The 18,069-nt window shown below is 22.9% G+C and overlaps 6 protein-coding genes across 6 annotated transcripts; 3 read left to right on the forward strand and 3 right to left on the reverse strand. All coding sequences in view use genetic code 6, as the record gives it.

Moving 5' to 3' along the window:
- Window positions 1-1,195: 1,195 nt before the first annotated feature.
- On the reverse strand, window positions 1,196-2,999 carry TTHERM_00535490 (transmembrane protein, putative; the record flags this gene model as incomplete). The annotated part of the gene is made up of 4 exons (XM_001023458.1): window positions 1,196-1,518; window positions 1,582-1,728; window positions 1,784-2,364; window positions 2,434-2,999. The coding sequence occupies 4 exons, from the start codon at window positions 2,997-2,999 to the stop codon at window positions 1,196-1,198; spliced, it is 1,617 nt and encodes a 538-aa protein (XP_001023458.1).
- A 651-nt stretch (window positions 3,000-3,650) lies between these two features.
- TTHERM_00535500 (DnaJ domain protein) lies at window positions 3,651-5,150 on the reverse strand (the record flags this gene model as incomplete). Its single annotated transcript, XM_001023459.3, has 1 exon — window positions 3,651-5,150. One exon carries the CDS (start codon window positions 5,148-5,150, stop codon window positions 3,651-3,653), a length of 1,500 nt encoding a protein of 499 aa, XP_001023459.1.
- Window positions 5,151-6,181: 1,031 nt separating this feature from the next.
- TTHERM_00535510 (kinase domain protein) lies at window positions 6,182-8,140 on the reverse strand (the record flags this gene model as incomplete). Its single annotated transcript, XM_001023460.2, has 15 exons — window positions 6,182-6,254; window positions 6,309-6,398; window positions 6,447-6,539; window positions 6,586-6,678; window positions 6,735-6,824; window positions 6,871-6,960; window positions 7,029-7,121; window positions 7,172-7,261; window positions 7,315-7,407; window positions 7,447-7,539; window positions 7,589-7,681; window positions 7,737-7,826; window positions 7,874-7,966; window positions 8,017-8,052; window positions 8,112-8,140. 15 exons carry the CDS (start codon window positions 8,138-8,140, stop codon window positions 6,182-6,184), a joined length of 1,239 nt encoding a protein of 412 aa, XP_001023460.2.
- A 678-nt stretch (window positions 8,141-8,818) lies between these two features.
- TTHERM_00535520 (hypothetical protein) lies at window positions 8,819-10,906 on the forward strand (the record flags this gene model as incomplete). The annotated part of the gene is made up of 4 exons (XM_001023461.1): window positions 8,819-9,016; window positions 9,093-9,298; window positions 9,433-10,559; window positions 10,614-10,906. The coding sequence occupies 4 exons, from the start codon at window positions 8,819-8,821 to the stop codon at window positions 10,904-10,906; spliced, it is 1,824 nt and encodes a 607-aa protein (XP_001023461.1).
- Window positions 10,907-11,302: 396 nt separating this feature from the next.
- On the forward strand, window positions 11,303-11,893 carry TTHERM_00535530 (hypothetical protein; the record flags this gene model as incomplete). Its single annotated transcript, XM_001023462.3, has 1 exon — window positions 11,303-11,893. One exon carries the CDS (start codon window positions 11,303-11,305, stop codon window positions 11,891-11,893), a length of 591 nt encoding a protein of 196 aa, XP_001023462.2.
- A 2,776-nt stretch (window positions 11,894-14,669) lies between these two features.
- Window positions 14,670-18,069, forward strand: TTHERM_00535540 (protein phosphatase 2c; the record flags this gene model as incomplete). The annotated part of the gene is made up of 2 exons (XM_001023463.2): window positions 14,670-14,838; window positions 14,918-18,069. Exons 1-2 carry the CDS (start codon window positions 14,715-14,717, stop codon window positions 18,067-18,069), a joined length of 3,276 nt encoding a protein of 1,091 aa, XP_001023463.2. The 5' UTR covers window positions 14,670-14,714.

Consider the following 18,069-nt stretch of genomic DNA (forward strand, 5'->3'; position numbering starts at 1 on the left):
GATAAGTATTTAGACATATTTTTAAAAAAATAAAGAGTTTTTATTAATCTTTACTATAGGTATTAAATAAAACGAAATATTCTCAAGCTACATCAAAAATTATTTAAACTTTTTATAATCATATTTAATCAGTGCTTTTCCTGTTCAAAATTTTATCTATTTGAAGTTTAAGATATTTTAATTCATTCAGTACTTGTATCTATCTCAAATATTTTTTTTAATGTAACAAATGATATCTATCTATTTTTGGTCAATAAATTTTATTTTGTAAATTTGCTTTTAATTTATCCCCTAATTTTAACCAATCAAAATTAAATTTTTGTGAGGATGACTTTGATAACTTATTTAATTAATATTTCAACTATTACTAATAAAATTATAAGAAACAAATAAATTAAATTTTATCTAACTTTGATTTACAAATAATTTGTTCTATCAAAAAATGAGCTATTTTATCACAAAAAAAGAAAAAAGCAAAAAATTTAAATAATATTTTGAATTTTTTTTATTAATATAAATAAAACCATATTATTTCATCAAGATAAATATTAAATATCAAAATATACAGTAATTCTAAATAAACAATAATCAGTAAAAACCTAATAATTAAATCCCTTAACAAAAATAAAGATATTTTGGATCGAACGAAAAAATAAATATACAGTAAAGCTTTTAAAATTAGATAATGATAATAAGCTTTATTAATTAATTAATTAATACTAAATCTAGTTAACTCTTTCTTAATTCATATTTATTTTATTATATACCTGAATTCATTTAAAATTCCTCTTATTTCCTAAGGGAGATTACCATAAATAAGTATTTTATAATTTTTTATGAGATTTATGAAAATATACATGAAACAGTGTCTTAAAACAATAATATTTATAATATCATTTTAAATGTATTTGAATGAAAATTAAATTTTATAAAATTTTAATCATTTATATTAAGAATAAATAAACACTTAAAATTTATTAAAATAAATACAAATATTTAATCTGATTTGCTAATTAAAAATTTATAATTAAGGACGGATAATTATATCTTTAATAATATGTTAAGATAATTTTAAGGATAGATCGATTATTTGCGAAAATAAATGAAATAAAAAAACAATTAATAAGGCTTTTATCCAATTAATAAATTAAATTAGGTTTTTGTTATTTATTGATAAGCATATAATATTTGAATCTCAAACACTTTGATTTTCTTTTTCTAGGTTTTAATATTTTATTTTTCTTAAATTTCTTACCTTTTCTTCTATCTTATCTAAATCGATTTTCTTTCTTTTATAGCAAAATATTAATATAGCAATAATTAAAATGAAAAATACAGCAATTCCAACACCAATACAGATTATTAATTTTTGTTATGAACTAGTTACATAAGATTTCATTACTTTCACATCTATTGAATCTTGAACAACACATTAATAAAATAATTATTTTGATTCATCTTAATCACATTCCTAACTAAATATTCTAAGCCTATATTCATATAAACCAGTTTCTTCTCCTAATTAAAAAAATATTTAAATTGATAATTTGATTAATTATAATTATAGTAGGTAATAAATACTTGGCTTGCAAGAGAATCTAGGTGGATTGAATTATATAACATTCAATTTGAGTGATTTTTCTGTGGTAGAAAAAACAAATGCTTAATCTTTGTTGATTTTATCTTCTATCACTAAAAATTTTTTAGTGTCTTCAAGTGTAAAATTAGCTTTAAATTATTTTTAGAATAGTTAATAATGTTAAAATACTTATAAAAAATATACCTATTTCTTCTCTTTATCCTGAGACTTAATCACTAGGAATAGAATGAATAAAAATTGAAAAATGATCTTCATAAAATATAATTCCATAAACATCGTTTAAGTAAGATCCAACAGTCCTGCTTTTAACATTTATGTGGCTTAAATTCACCTATTAAATTTTATTTTCTATATCAACAAATACTTCCAAAACATGGTTTTCTAAATTTCCAAACAACCAGAATGTTTCGAAATCATTTGAAACAAAATTGTTAGAGTTAAGAGAAGCTATCATAAACTATTATATTTCACCAAACTCTCCATTAATATAAGGTATAAAGTAAATACCAAAGTCTTTTAAAAATGCTAATAATTTATATTATTCGTTATATTAGACTTTGTAAACACTATCTTTGGGAGAGTAACTCTTTACATAAATTAATTCTTTGTTTTCCCCTATCTTATAAATATTTAACCCACTTTCATAGCAAGCAATAATTAGATACTCGTTTAAAGAAAGAACTTCTTCGACCTTAGAGCAATTTTAATAATTTTTCTCAAGTACAAATGGAGTTTCTGAAAATTTATCTTGTTCATCTATTGGCCTTTTAGTTATTAAATTAAATAATAATCAAATAAAACTCATATATATTGTTTATATTTAATGTGAATACTTTGATATAATAAAGGTAGATGATGCAATATATATTCTTTTTGAAATATTATTTGAAGCAACACGGGGTATTCTCAATTTGTTAATATTATCTGGATGAAATTATGTAAAATTTGATTATCCAGTTAATTTAAATTAGTTTTAATCAAGCTTAACCTGTAAAACATTTTTATCGCTTGTAATTATGTAAACTGTTTTGTCATTATTAAAATCATGATGAGCGAAATTGATAATATCTATTTTATCATTTTAAGAATCTGTTAATTCATTCAGAGTGATATGATTTAGTTAATCTACTAGTTAGCTAACCGAATCAGTAACTAAATTACAAATTTCATCATATGACGCTTAATTTGGATCATTTTTTTAAAAATTTCTTTGCATGATACTGTAATTATAAATTCCTCTCACTAAACCAGGATATTCAATATCAAATTCTGTTTAAGAGTTTTATTCGTAGACATATTCGTTTTTTCTAATGATTCTTTCATATTATACTTTATGTTCTTGACAGTTGAAAGTTAAAAATAGCTAAACCACTAAAATAACTAATAAAATTCTTTTCATTTTTATTATTAATTTCCGCTTATTTGAAGCTTATTTAAATGAAAAGGCTAGCAAAATTTGTGATTATAATAAATTATTTAGTTAGATAATAAATATCAAAAGTTATCGATTCTATACAAGATTTATCAATATTATTAATATTAATAAGACAAATTCAAACTGAAATATTATGATTCGTGTCTTTCTTAGCTTTTATTATAATCGAAAAAGGTAATTTATTTCATTTTTATTATTTTATTTAAGTCTTAAAATCCCATTTTTAGACAAAAAAATACTTCTAAAAAAATATAAATTAAATAAAAGTTGATAGAAACTTCAAATAGCTAATGATAAACAAGAATTTGCACTAATTAATGCTTTGAATATGTGAGTGAGTTAGTTTATTAATTAATATGTATTTAAGTATTCTCATAAAGGAAATATATAAAATATAAACATAATTTATTTTTTTTTATATTTTAAAAAATAAATTTTACATTTAATTTAGTTTTTTAATGTTAATATTAGTAGCATAAAAATTTTATTATTTGCAATATGTCAGTCAATCCAAATATTAATTAAATTACCATTTCTTAAATTTTATAACTTTTTTTGCATTTTAATTAATATTTAAATTATTGTCTTCTTATCAAGGGCTTTGATTCAGATTGTTCATGCTGTAGCTTTCTTGGGAGCTTCTTAGCCAATTGGAGCTTCAGGAGGATTGTACATAGTATTCCAAACTTTGATGTAACGAGCTTCTTGAGGATCATCCTAACTCTTACCTCTCCACATGAAAATGTTCTTTTCATCTCCCTTAATAAGAAGTTTGTTTATATTTCTGTGATTGAAAGTGACATTTCCAATCCATGAAGAGTTTTCTAAGGTAGTAGTATCTTCAATATATCCACCATGAGAAAGTCTATACTCATAATATTCATCGAAGACTTCTGGAATTGGAGAGTAGTATCTATGGAAAACTTCAAAGAGACTTAAAGTTTAGTTATTTGGAATATTTTCAAGATCATTTAAGACAATAGGTTTAGCACGGTGACGGAAATAGACGAAACCTTTATATCTCATGAAAATACCAGGGCATTCAAAATAACCCTTTTCACGGACAATACGCTTGAGGTCTTCAGCCTTGATGAATATGTTTTGAAGACAACGTTCTGCTTCCAAAGAGATGGAAACCATGTGGTTTTGACGGATGCAAGTCAAGGGTTTCTTAACGATGTTTTTGTGATCCATGAAAGTAATTTCATCAATATCTCTATAGAAGTAACCAGCTTCAATAAAGTAGAATTTTAAATCACCGTAAATAGTGTAGTCAATTAATTAGTCCATGGAGTTAGAGCTCTTTTAACCAACGGGCCAACTCTTCATGGGATTTTAGCTCTAGAAGGCTTCATCAATTAGCTTCTACTTTTCTGATACACGGTAATCTAAGGCCTTTTGACGGATAGACTCGATTTTATCATTATTAAGTTTACCTTTAAAGGGGTCTTAGTTTTCGCTCATAAGGACGTAGCTGCCCATTCCAAAGACGATAAGAGAGAAAGCGCCGAGAGAGTATCTGTAAATAGGGTTCATATTTTATAGTGTTTGAGAAAAACTTTCAGACTAGGTAGATTAGGTTGTGTATTGATTCTTAAAGTAGAAATCACCACTTCCTTCATATTGTTAGTATTTCCAGAATTCTTCATCCATAAAACTACCTTATGTCTAACCTAGAAGACTTCTTAAGGCACGTTAGTACTCACCTTCAAATAGGACCCTCTTGACACTATTTTGAGGGTTAGCGATAGCTTCTTTTTCTAAAGATCCAAAGTAGTGTTAGTAAATTTCATTGTACAAATCTTTTTCAGTGCGGCTTTTCCAATTGATTGTTTTAGAATAAGACATGTTGGGATCTTATTAATCTTGCTTTTAGTCAGTCTTTAAGTTATTGGAGGCATAATATTAATCAAGAGTTTTATATGCTATATTTAATTTCTTAATCATTTCTACATTTTCTGGTGTGTTTTAATTAACATCCGGGTGATACTTTTTGAGAAGGTATTGATAGGAATCCTTGACATCGAGCCAGTGGGAATCTTTCTTCAAACGTAAGGTATGGAATGCTTCACCGAGCATCATGCAGAAGAATTTCTTAGGTTTAAATGTAAACATTTTATGAAAGTATAAATTGTATTAGAAGTCTTTGAATCTATGCTTGTAATTTAAAATCTCTACTGCCTTTTATTGATATTTGTCTTTATTTATTATTTTATTTGAAAGATATTTATTACGGATATCTGAATCAAATGCTTATCTATTGCTTTTAATTAAATTTTTGATATTGATTGAAAATATGACTTGTTTGTTATTTTATTTAGTTTTCTTTTTAATTCTTTATTAAAAAATGCATCTTCGCATTTCTACTAAAAAGTCATTTCGAAAGATGCTAGAAGGCATTGTTATCTTTAAAGAACCCTTTAAATGCCAATAATTACATTTTTTTATTAAAAATTTATAAAAAACTTAATTTAATTACTATGCAAATTATGTTACTAATGCATATTAACTCTCTTTCATTAAAAATAAATTAAAAAAGTTATTTTTATAATTAATCACCAATCTTATCGCCATTTTTTTTCGTTTCTATATATAATTAAATGGTGATGATAAATCGTTTCATAGATAAACACAAAGAACCAACTATCATCTTTGAGTTTATATACGAAACACTAAAATCATTTTTTGCTTTTTAGGAATTTCCATTTTTAGAAATTTTTACTGATTCTTAATATCAAAAAAATGCTTTTATAAAGCTCGCTCGCTCGACTAAAAAATGATAAAAATGGAAAAAAAGAATAATTTTAATTTATATAATTTATATATTTGTTATTGAAATTCACATCAAAATTTTACAAATTATTATTTATTGAAAAAAACGACCTTATTAATTGCTTTATTTTTTACTTTCTAAAATTTTTTATTTTTAAATTGCAATCAAATTATTATAAAATAAGAAAAGTAACCAAGAAACTGCTACGATATTTTCTCAACCTTTCTTACAAATTTTTTTAAAAATTTAAGATAATCCTATAAAAATTTACTCACAAATTTAATATATAAATTTTCAAACAAAATTGATTAAATTTATTTTCTTCTTAAAATTTCTAAGTAAACACTTGCTGTATTTTTCAAAAGCAAATGTTTCAATAAACTTTTACAAGGTTAGCTGCTTTTTTTAGTTTTCTTACAAATAACTACTAAGTTTCCAAGTTAATACTAGTTTTTTTAAATAGAATTCTAGTATATTTTAGCATATAAATTTAAAATTACTCTGTTATGGTGAACTAAAAATAGTATAATAGAGTGCAGTGTCTAATTTTGCTACCAAATTTCAGAATTCCATCTTACGTTATTTCGTTTCTAAAATTATTGAATTATTATTAAAGTCTAAAAAGTAAGGAATTTTACTGGTAAAACTCTAGTCTAAATAATCTAAGATTTATGCATTTGCTTATATTTTCACCTAGTGAGATAACTCCTGCAGATCCAATCTTATTATTACTAAAAAAAATTTTTTTAATTTTAATTAAATTAGATGTTTTTTTACCATCCTATCGATAAATATAAATTTTCTAAATTTAGCAAATTTTTAAATCCAAAAGCGAGACCAGTACAACCCTCATGACCAATTTCATTTCCACTATCATATTAAAAATAAATATTTATAATTTAGTTATTCTTTTAAATAAAATTTACGAAAAAATGATAAGGTGGAGATCTTTAAGATTGTGGCATTTATTTAAGCCTTTTCCTAGTTATACAGCTCCTTCACTTCCTATAGAATTACTTTTAAAAATTTTCATATTTAAAATAAAAATAAACAAAAAAATACTTTCCTATCTCCATTGATAAATTTTGAAGATTTTAGCAGCAACTTAATCCTTATCCTATACCTTGAATGCCCTCTTATAATATTTGGTTACTAATTTGAAGTTTAAATTTTTTAATGAAAAAAGAAATAAATAAATTAATAAATCAAAAGTTATTTACTTGTAAATAGTAAAAGAAAATATTTCTAGCTAGTGAAGCTTTTAAATTAGGTTTCCTATTTCTTGAGAACCTTAAGGTCCTATATTATTCATACTATTTTAAAATTTTTTATTTATTAAATTGTTAGCTGAAAATAAATTCACTTTCTAATATTGAATGACAACTCTTAGAGATACTATAAGTCCTTTAAACCTTCACAAATTCCTTTTATACCTTCATGACCAATAAAATTTCTAAATATAAAAATTTAATTAAAAATAATTAATCTAACAAATTTAATTTTTACTATCCTATCTCTATTGAAAAAGATTTTAATTTATGTAATTTCTTAAGTCCTTGTCCAATTTAAATAGCTCCTTATTCACCTAAGTCGTTTTTACTTTATAAAATTAATTTAAGAAAATTCCATTCAAATTACTGTCTTATGGATAAAAATATTCTTTCCAATTATGTAAAATTTTCCAGTGCCTATCTTAAAGCAGATGAACCTTCTTTTCTAATATGATTATACCTATACAATCATTTTTTTTAATTAAATTTTAATTAAAAATTTTAATAACCCGCCTATCTGCAAGCTAAACTCTACTAATTAAGTACAATCTTTTAAATATTTTGAGAAATAAATCATTCCATCTCTTCCTATGTTGTGAGAGCTTAATAAGATTTAATTAAAATTTAAATAATATCAGAATTTAAGTTTAAAATTACTCTGAAATCTCAATACTTAAAGTATGTAACTTTTTGCAATTACTAAACCCCTTGCCTATGTACTCCCACCCTACATTTCCTATGGGATTACTAAAATACTATGATTCTAACATATTTTAAATTATAATAATTTCAACCTACTAATTTTGAATTCTATTTTCTCAATATCTTTTTTCTCACTAATAACTTCACTCAAAATTTTAGCAGAATCTTAACCAAAATCCTTAAATCTTTAATATTATTTAGAATAAATAGATGCTAATTTATATTTTATTTTTACTCAATTTCTAGAGTTTTTGGATCTAATTAAAGAGCTCTTTTAATAACAATAATTATTATTATTTTAAAATAAGCAGTAATAAAAAATAATATTACTCATTTACAATATTTTTCCAATCAGTCATAGTAAAAATTAATTGATTTAAAAGCTAATTTAAAAGGGATATTTTTGATCTACAAAATTTGAATTCTTTAATTTAAAATATAAAACGAATTATATTCCTTTTTTTTAATAATATAAAATTTTAATCCCTAATTTTTTCTTTTAAGAAGTAATTAAAATTTTTCTAAAATTAATTATAAAAAAGTTGTTAATTTTTATTCAATTTTTCATTTGTAAAATAAAATTTATCCTTTTTATTTTTATCATTTAAAAAGAATTTAAGATTTACTCATTTTTTTTGAAATTTTTCTTTTATAAAAAATAAAATATTTTAAAATAAAATAAACATTTTGTTAACTCAATTTAATAAATTATAAATTTAAATTTTATATTTTTATTGTTAAATGTGAATAAATATGAGTTGGGGTTATAATTTTTTACGGAAATGAATTTCCTTTATTTAATAAAAGCTATTCAATATTTTATAAATAGCTGTTAAAATACCTTTATTATAAAATTTTATTTATTTTTCTAATTATTGTAAAATTGAAAATAATAATACTCATATCATTAAAAATATATTGTTAGTAAATTTTAACAACAAAATAGCTGATCACTACTAACTAAATTTACTTTTTAAAAAATTAAATATTAATTAATAAATCCAGCAAGTTTATTATCGAAATTAAAAAAATAAGCTATGAAATCTATTAACGGCTAGGATACTGGTCTATAGCAAAAGAAATAAAACATAACCAATCGTCTAAAATAAAATGGAAACACATCCTCTATAAATTTAGCCACTGGGGATTAAGTAATGAGTAGAGCATCCCTACCTAACAGCCCTCCTAAAGAAAAAATAATATCTTAGCAATAATACCATATTAGATCTTAAAAGGTATATAAATATTCTAAAATATTTTATAATATTGAGCATTCTTTAATACAAATATGTACTATTTAAATAATAATAGAAAGTAAAAAATGAAAATCTTAGAGAAGACTCTGTTAAATAGCTTCAATACGATGAAAATGATTAGTTGTGCAAAGAGATTAAAAAGGTTAATTTAAATATAATGCCATTCACAAGTAAAGTATCTAACAACATTAATGTCTCTGCCAATTCCTTAACAAGCAGCAATAATAGTAGCTCATTCAATTTATGCTAGCAATAATCCAAGTTAGTTTTTTCTTTTTTAATTATATTCAAAATTTTATCTTATTTATATTTTATTATCATTTTTATTAATTTTTGCTAAAATTCAGTTGAAAAAAAATATTTTAAAAGGCTTTTGTGTAATAATTTTATTTAAGATAAAAAAAAGAGTTAGATGAAAATTTAAAAAAGTCCTTGCCAACAGTAAATGAAAGTGCTCCTCGTATGAAAAGTGATAGAGATTATTGTTTAAAATAGGAATCTATAAAAGATATTTAAATTAGATAATAAGAAACTTTTCCAGTTGCAGACTGCAATTTAAATAGATACAGCGAATAAGATGATAATTAGAATTTGTAAGACTTAAATAAATTTCAAAGCTACAAATGCATTGAAGGTGATAAATAATAAACTTAACCTCTTAGTCTCTCAGTAAAATATCCAATTCAGTAGGGGTTTATTAATTTGTTTGAACTAAAAAAACCTGAAGAATAACAATAATAACTTTTACAAAAACCTCTTAGTAAAAGCTTGATAGGAAGTTAGAAAAATGGATAAAATCCTATCTAATCTTTAGAAAAGATAAAATAAGATCCTCATTAAATTGAAATCGAAAGTGATAAAAATAATAGCTTTTATTCAAAGCAACAGCAAAATGTCTTTTAAACAAATAACGATTAAACTGTTAAGTAGATTCATCTTTTTTAGATAAAGTCTACTAATTAAATTTAATCAAAAAATGCTCCAGAATTCTTTTAAAATAAAGAAGTTTTAACCAAAAATAATGCTGTTTAAGTTAATTCATTATTTAATCACAAAAATCCTATATAAAATCAACAGAAAATATAGCCTTAAAGTATATAGCTGAGTGATGTAAATTCATCCTTTCAAGAAGATGAGTTGACTACACAAAATAATGGAGGTGGATTTTATGGCGAATCTTCTCCGATTTCTCCATAGCCTGTTGAAATTCCTATTTTTGATTTAAAAGCATCAGCTGTTATTAATGGTAAATAAAGCCAAAAAGATCTTCATTAAAGAAAGAATTATTCATAGTAAAGAAAAATGTAAACTCCTTTAAATATTCATTAAAATGCAAAGAATAAAAATGAAAACACTAAGAGAGAAAGCAAAAAATAAAATATAGGTATACTAAATGGAGCAAAGGAATAGAGAATTGTTGTAATATGTGAAAGTAGTAGTTAGACTAGAGAGTGGGTAAATCGTTTTCTAGGAATGAGAAATATTTAGGATTTTGAAACTTTTACGTTGCCAGGAGGGCCAGGTAAAAATCTAAAAATTAGAGTAAAAATATAGTCAATTTTTTTTTAATTATTAGGGTGCCTTTGTGTAGAAGATAATTAAGAGAGAATTTGCTGGTAAAATTCTTTGAAGTAGTTTACTTAAAGCATTTCTAAGTTATATTAGCTGCAAGAAATACAAGTCTATTAAAACAGCAATTCGATTTTTAATTAAATATACAATTAAGATAGTCTTTAAGGTCGAGGTTCTTAATTACAACAAATGCAAGAAAATTTAAAATAGGCCTGTTAAATTGTAAAAGAGCAACTATAGCTCCCAGTAAAAGGGTTTTTCATAAACAACAAAGGTATTGTTGAGAAAATATTGTGAAAAGAAAAATTATATTATAAAAATGTATATTAAAAAAAATAAAATAGATTTAATTTAATTTAATAATAATTTGTTTAAAAAATTTAATAATAAAAAAAATAATCTTAAAGTTTCCTCCAAATAAAACCATTAATTAATTAATTTAGATTATTTATTTCAGTAAATTAAATAATTAGTTTTATAAGTAAAAAATTTGAGTTGTAATATTCTATTTATCATACAACTAATATAATTAATATTTGATTTTATTATTATCTCAATTCAAGTGTTTCACAAAATACAAATTCATACTATCCAAATAGCAAATATTGATTTTAAAATTGGAGTTAGGCAGACATTATGTTTTAAGGAATTAGTTCAAGCGATTTTTAAAATAAAGGCAAAAAGACGGCTGAAATGTCTTAACTTATGATTAAGCACAATTACAATATTGGAATTAAAGAATGGGAAAGACCTCTAGGAAGTGTTTATAAATATTAGTTTATTAATAGAAAACCAGATCCTAATCTTTTTAAACCAAATCATCCTTCACACTCTTAAGTTGTCATTCCTCACGAACATTAAACAAATTAAAACAAATTATAATAGCATTTCACTAGCGAAACTAATAAATCTTTTGTAAAATATATTAATCCTGAGAAAAGAAAACCACTTTTAGGAACATAAGATTTAACTTAATCAAAATTTGTAGAGGCCTCTCTAAAACATGGATTTAATTACAATAGAAGTACTAAATCAATGAGTCATTAATTACATGATTTTAAAGATCCTGCAACAGTTCCAGATGTAAAATGGAAACCCTAAAGATAAAGATTTAATCCTATAACAAATGAAGTATATGAAAGTGATAAACTAGTTAAAGCTTCTCAATTTGATTTCTACAATGACCTAAAATCCAAGAATAGATTAACTCATAATTACTCTCATATACCTTAACCTAAGGAAAGAATTGATATAATAACAGGAAGAAAGCTTCCACCTTTTTGAAATGTTAATATTTTTGTTTACATATAAGAAATCCTGTTTTTAATATTCTATAAAAAATCTAAGTTTTAGTTATAAAATTAATCATTCATTATAAATTCATTTTCTAAAGTATATAAATTAATTTGTATTATCCTTCAATTTAATTAGTGATATCATCAAGAGAGTTTCATTTAAACAAAAAAAAGAATAATTTTTTAACGGTTTGAAATAAAATAAATTTATTTATTTTTTAATATTAATTAATATAAAAGTTTTTTTAATGAAATTTCTTTTTATTATTTTATTAAAATGAATCCAAAATATAGGATACTTATGAATTTATGATGTCATAATTTTATTTTTGTTTTATCTAAAAATAAAATAAATTTATAGATAATATTTCAATCTCTCAATTTAGGGTTATTTTATAAATATTAATATTTTAATAAATTTAAAACAAATTTAATTTAATAAAGAGATTTTTTAGCTGAAAATAAACTATTTGGAAATTAAAAAAGAAATTCAATAAATATTGAATATTTATGATGTTTATGCAATCATATTTTACTTAATGAAGCTAATAGTAAAAGCAAAATTTAATAAATAGTATTTCATTATTTAAATTAAGTTTTTTATAAATATTAAAATTTTGTTAAAATTAGTAATAAATTTATTTTATTAATGAGGTTTCTTCAAAATTCCTGAATTTAGAGCTAATAATATAGATTTCACTATGTTAGTATATGTAAGTTTATGATATCATATTTTATTATTTCCTGCTAATAGAAAAGCTAAATTATTTAGTTAATATTTAATCATTTAATTTAGGAAATAAAAAATAATAATAAATTTATTTTGTTAGAAATAAAAAAATAAACTACAAAATATCATTTAAGAAATTATTTTTTTTATAAATTGTTTTTAAATTATATTTCTTATTTAACATTAATATATAGGATTTTTGTTAAAGATCTTTCTTTAGCTTTTAATCAATTAAATTTGAAATTTATCTTTATAATTAATTTTTAATTAGAAAAATAGCTCCCAATAAAACTTATTGATTAAATTCGATAGAGCTATTCCGTTAGGCAAAAAGGTGATAATGGTAGTTCATTATTCGGTTATAATAAATGATTTACTCTGTACTCTGTGTATGCTTCAGAGAAGGAGATACCATTAAATACCCTTTCGATCCCTCCAGTTTTTAATGAGATACTTTGAGGCTTATTAAAAATAAGACCAAAATTTTTTAAATAATTAGGTATCAAGTATCTCACCGAATAATACACTTTAAACCAGCTGAATTACAGTCTTCAAAAACCTTCTTTTTTGATACGGTTTTGAGTAATCATTGAGATCGTTAGTTTTTAACATATCTTAATAGTTTTTTAGTTGCCAGGCCTACAAGTTTTTAAAAGACATATCATTTTAAAGTTTTTTCATCCAAAAAAAATATAAAAAGAAGCCATGCCTCTTTTCCTCAACCAAATGATATGTACAATCCTCCTACCAGTCCTAAAAACGATCAAAAGAATACATAAAGTCATGATAGATTTAAGGGTTAAAACCCTACTTTTTCAAAATTAAACCCGAAGACTTGTAAAAGAAGCACCAATTGTTTTTTTCCCCTCATATATAAAAAGTATTGTTTAAAATTAGGTATTAGGTAATTAACTGAAGACAGAAGCGAAAATAAAAGCAAAAAAGTTTTTAAAATCAGAAACAGAAAATGTCTACTAAATGCAATCCCTTGCCCATAGAGCAATATAAACAAATCATACATTTGCTGCTAAAAAAAATATATAAAATAAAATAAAAAAAACAAAAAAATAAAAAATCATATATAAATAAATAATAAAATCAAATAAAAAAAATCAAATAATTAAAAACAAACAAATAAAAAAACATAAAAATTAAAATATAAAATTTAAAAATCTAAACAATCAAATAAATTCCTAACTGAAAAAAAAACAAATAAATAAGTAAAATAAAAATAATACAACGAAATAAATAAAATCTAAAAAAAATAGAAAATGAGTACACAACGCCGCCCATTTTCTAGTTTATTTTCATTTTTTGGCATTCTTTAATTAAATATTTATAATTTATAATTTTTAATTTTTATTAATTAATAATTCTAAATATACTTTTATGATTTTTTTAGGAGGATTAAGCTAATATAAATTTATTATTGAGGAAGATAATATTCTCCTAATAGTACTAAATTATAACTATAAATTAAATAAATTAATAATTTAAGCAATATTTTAGTTATATCTAGAATTTTTAATTTTAATTTGGATGTTTGGTAGATTTTTATACAAAGCATTTTTAAAAATATTTTAATTTTTTTTACTAAATATTTCAAAATAAACTAAAAAATTTTAAAACAATCAAAACAATAGGAATGTCTAATCCTTTAAAGCATGGAGTTTTAATAATTTTTTAAAAATAATTTTTTTCATAAAATTTATAGTTTTTAATTTTTGTTCTCTATTTAAAATTTAAAACTTTAAACTCTTCAACAATTTTTTTTTTTTAATTTTTAAAAATTTAATGTTTACAAAAAAATAAGGATTTTATGCTGTTATAACAATTTTAACCATCATTTTTTTATGATTTACATAATAATATGAATGGCCAAAAATGGAATTTATTTGTATTTATTCTATTTAAATATATAAAAAAAAAGAAACAAGCAAATATTAAATATGTTTGTTTTTGATATCATATTAAAAATTTGTTAATTAATGAATGAAGCATAATATTTGATATTATTAAACTAATCACTAATTAAAATAAATTACTTTTATTTAATTTGTAATTAGAAAATCAAATCATAATGTATAGAAAATATTACAACTCTAGTTATTATATTGCAAAAACACAAGAAAACTCACCAGTGCGCCAAGAAAATGGAAATTATATAAACTAGCCCCTGATAGATTAAACAAATTTATAATAAAGTATATTGTTTGAATTAAAGCTTCATCATTTAATTAATCCTTAAATCTTTCAATTCTTAAATAATAATTTTTTTTACAGATTAATAATTAAACAGCAATAATATAAAGGTTAGTAGGCAAGGCAGCTCGAACTAACAAATTAATCTAAAATCTTTGGTACAAAATCAAATTGCTCTATTGTAATAGTAGAATATTGGAAATATTACTGAATATGGAGTAGGAGATAAACAAAACTCTTTTATAAAAAGATATAATAGCAGTTAAAAGAGAGTAAAGACTTAAAATAACACTCCTGAAAAGTTCATTTAAATTAGAGCTCAAAGAAACAATTAAAATAATAGCCAAGAATAAAGGCAAGAGTCAAATTAACTAATTAATAATTCTTTAACTTAATCTAATTAGAGAGGATTTGATGAAAAGGAGATTAAGTAGGGTAATTTTAGTGGATTTTATCCATAGCATTTAAGAGCTAGATCTAATAACAGCATGCAAATATAAAAAATGAGTATATAAAAGCTAAATGATACATTAAAAATTCATAGAGGAGCCTAAGTTTCTTAAAATACTTAATAAACAGCTCAGGAGTAGTATTAAAATTTGAATAAATTAATCCTGAAGGATAACTAATCATTTAACTTTAACAATCATTTATTAACCGAATAAAACCAGCCTATTGCTGTTATCAATAATTAAAATATCTACATAAAAAGGAAAGAATAATAAGAATAAAAGTAGGGAGACTAAATAAGATCTTAGCACCAAAAAATTAATAGTTCTAATAAAACTATAAATTCATAAGCAAATGAATAAGAAACTGTAAACCAATAAAATACTTCTAATTAATTTGAAGAATAAATAAAGTCAACGATAGAAAAGGAGGCTAAATATTATTTATAAGATAGATTTAATGAGAATAGTAGAAAAAATACACCCTCAATTAATGAAAAATTAAGGCACCTACATCCTGATGAATCTTCACAGTATAATTTAGATAAAATAAATAAAAGAGAAGAAACTTAATAAAACAAAAGATAGAAGAGTGGTCTAAAACCACCTTAAGGTTAGGAGAGAGTTAGCAGGGTTAGTGAAAAATAATTTAATATGATAAAAAATAAAATACCAATTTATTCAAAAAATCTAGACAATATATTAAATACTAGATAAACTAATTCTTCATTATCTACCTACACACCTCATGATGGATCAACTGAAGATAAAACTATAGATATCACTAATTATAAATCAAATATGCCATAAAAAACAGAAAGTGCTTAACTTAATAATTACTTCGATATTCCTTTTAACTAATCAAGTAAAGAAAAATAAAAATAAAATGGGTTTAATAATAATAATAACTCTTCTAATCTAGAGGAGCTCTAAAATTAATTATTTGGAAATAACTATAAAATGTAAGATTAACTCAGAAGAAAATCGATTTCTCCTTTTGAAAGGAGAATCGTTAAAAAGTAGGCTGAAAATTCTATCAATAAGGTGTCTCTAAATAATAGTATAAGTTAGTTGGAAAAAAGTTGTTAAGAAGACTTTTCTGGAAACCCCATTTTATTTACAACTATTCAAAATGATTATTAATTTTATTAGAACTATAAATCTTAAGAAAACATTAATCAAGGCTAAAATATCAGCAAAGAAAAGCTGAAAAAAATGTAGCTTAGTTTTTTGAATAGCAATAACAGCAGCAACAACAATACTGATAACCCAATTAACAATATTTGTAATTTGTTAAAAAAAAATAAATAGTTAATAGCAAGGAATAATAAAAATGCAGACCCTTCAGATATATAAAATAAAAGCAACTTGCTCAAAGTTAGCAACATAAATTAGTAGCATGTTAATAATCTTATGCATAGAATTTCTAAACGTAGTCAATCATATGCTAATGCTATCCCAAATAAAATAGTAGGAACTAATAATAGGAATAATATTACTCCTGAACAAAGGAGGGCATCTCAAAACGAATTACCAACAAATAATTCCTTTAAAATGTCACTTGATTGTGCATAAGATGTGCCATCAAAAGAAGAACCTATAAAAATAAGATAAGCCATAAATGTAGTTAAACTTAAAAAAATTGATATCATTCATTCATTTAGAACAAAAAAAGGTGTTATGGCATCCAATCCTAAAAAATAAAATTAAGATTCATTTTTTATGAGCGAAAAAATGTCAAATAAGGATTATGATCAAATTTACTTCTTAGGTGTAATGGATGGACATGGAACAAATGGGCACTTGGTTAGTCAATTCATTAAGAATAATATCATTGAGGAGTATAAACAATAAGGAGATGAAATAAACTATGCATAGAAGCTAATTAATCTAACAGACTCACTGAATACAAAACTTGCTAATTCTAGTATAGATTGTATGTTTAGCGGTACAACAATGATATCACTCTTGCTCTTGATGAATTAAAATAGTCTAAAAATATTTTCTTGTAATTGTGGTGACTCTCGTGCCATTATGGGTCTTCTAAAATCTTAAACTGTTACTTAATAAACTAAAGGCAAATAAAATTCAAGTATCAACAGTTACTTTTTTGAAGTTTTAGAGCTTTCAAGAGATCATAAGCCAGAACTACCAGATGAGAAGGAAAGAATACTCTAATAAAATGGTAGAATTGATAGCTATCGAGATGAGTATGGTAATTAGCTAGGTCCTATGAGAGTTTGGCTAAAAAATGAAAATATTCCAGGACTCGCTATGAGCAGGTCTATTGGAGATGATGTAGCAACATCTGTAGGCGTTACATGGGAACCAGAAATAAAAGAGTTTGACATTCAATTTATTTCTATAAATTCTTAATCCAAATAAAATGAAAAAATAACAGAAAATTAAGATATAAGTTAAAATTAAAAAAAAGAAAACTTTGATTCTTAAGATACTAGCTCTTAAGATTGTAATTCACTTGAAAACAATCATAGATAGAATATAACAGCCGATAGTGGGTTTTTAATTATAGGTAGTGATGGAGTTTGGGAATTTTTACCTAATGAAGAAATAATTAAAGAAATTGGGAAATACTATATTTTAAAAGATATAGAAGGTGCATGCAGCTGGTTACTAAATGAAGCCTATCATAAATGGACATGTGAAGATGACTCCGTTGTAGACGATATTACTTTTATAATTATATTTTTTTAGCCTAAAGAAATAATTCAAAAAACAATTTCAACTAAATAAGCATCATAATCATTAGACTTCGATAAATGA

The sequence above is a fragment of the Tetrahymena thermophila genome, assembly GCF_000189635.1.
Source record: "Tetrahymena thermophila SB210 genomic scaffold scf_8254428, whole genome shotgun sequence".
Classification (NCBI taxonomy): domain Eukaryota; phylum Ciliophora; class Oligohymenophorea; order Hymenostomatida; family Tetrahymenidae; genus Tetrahymena; species Tetrahymena thermophila.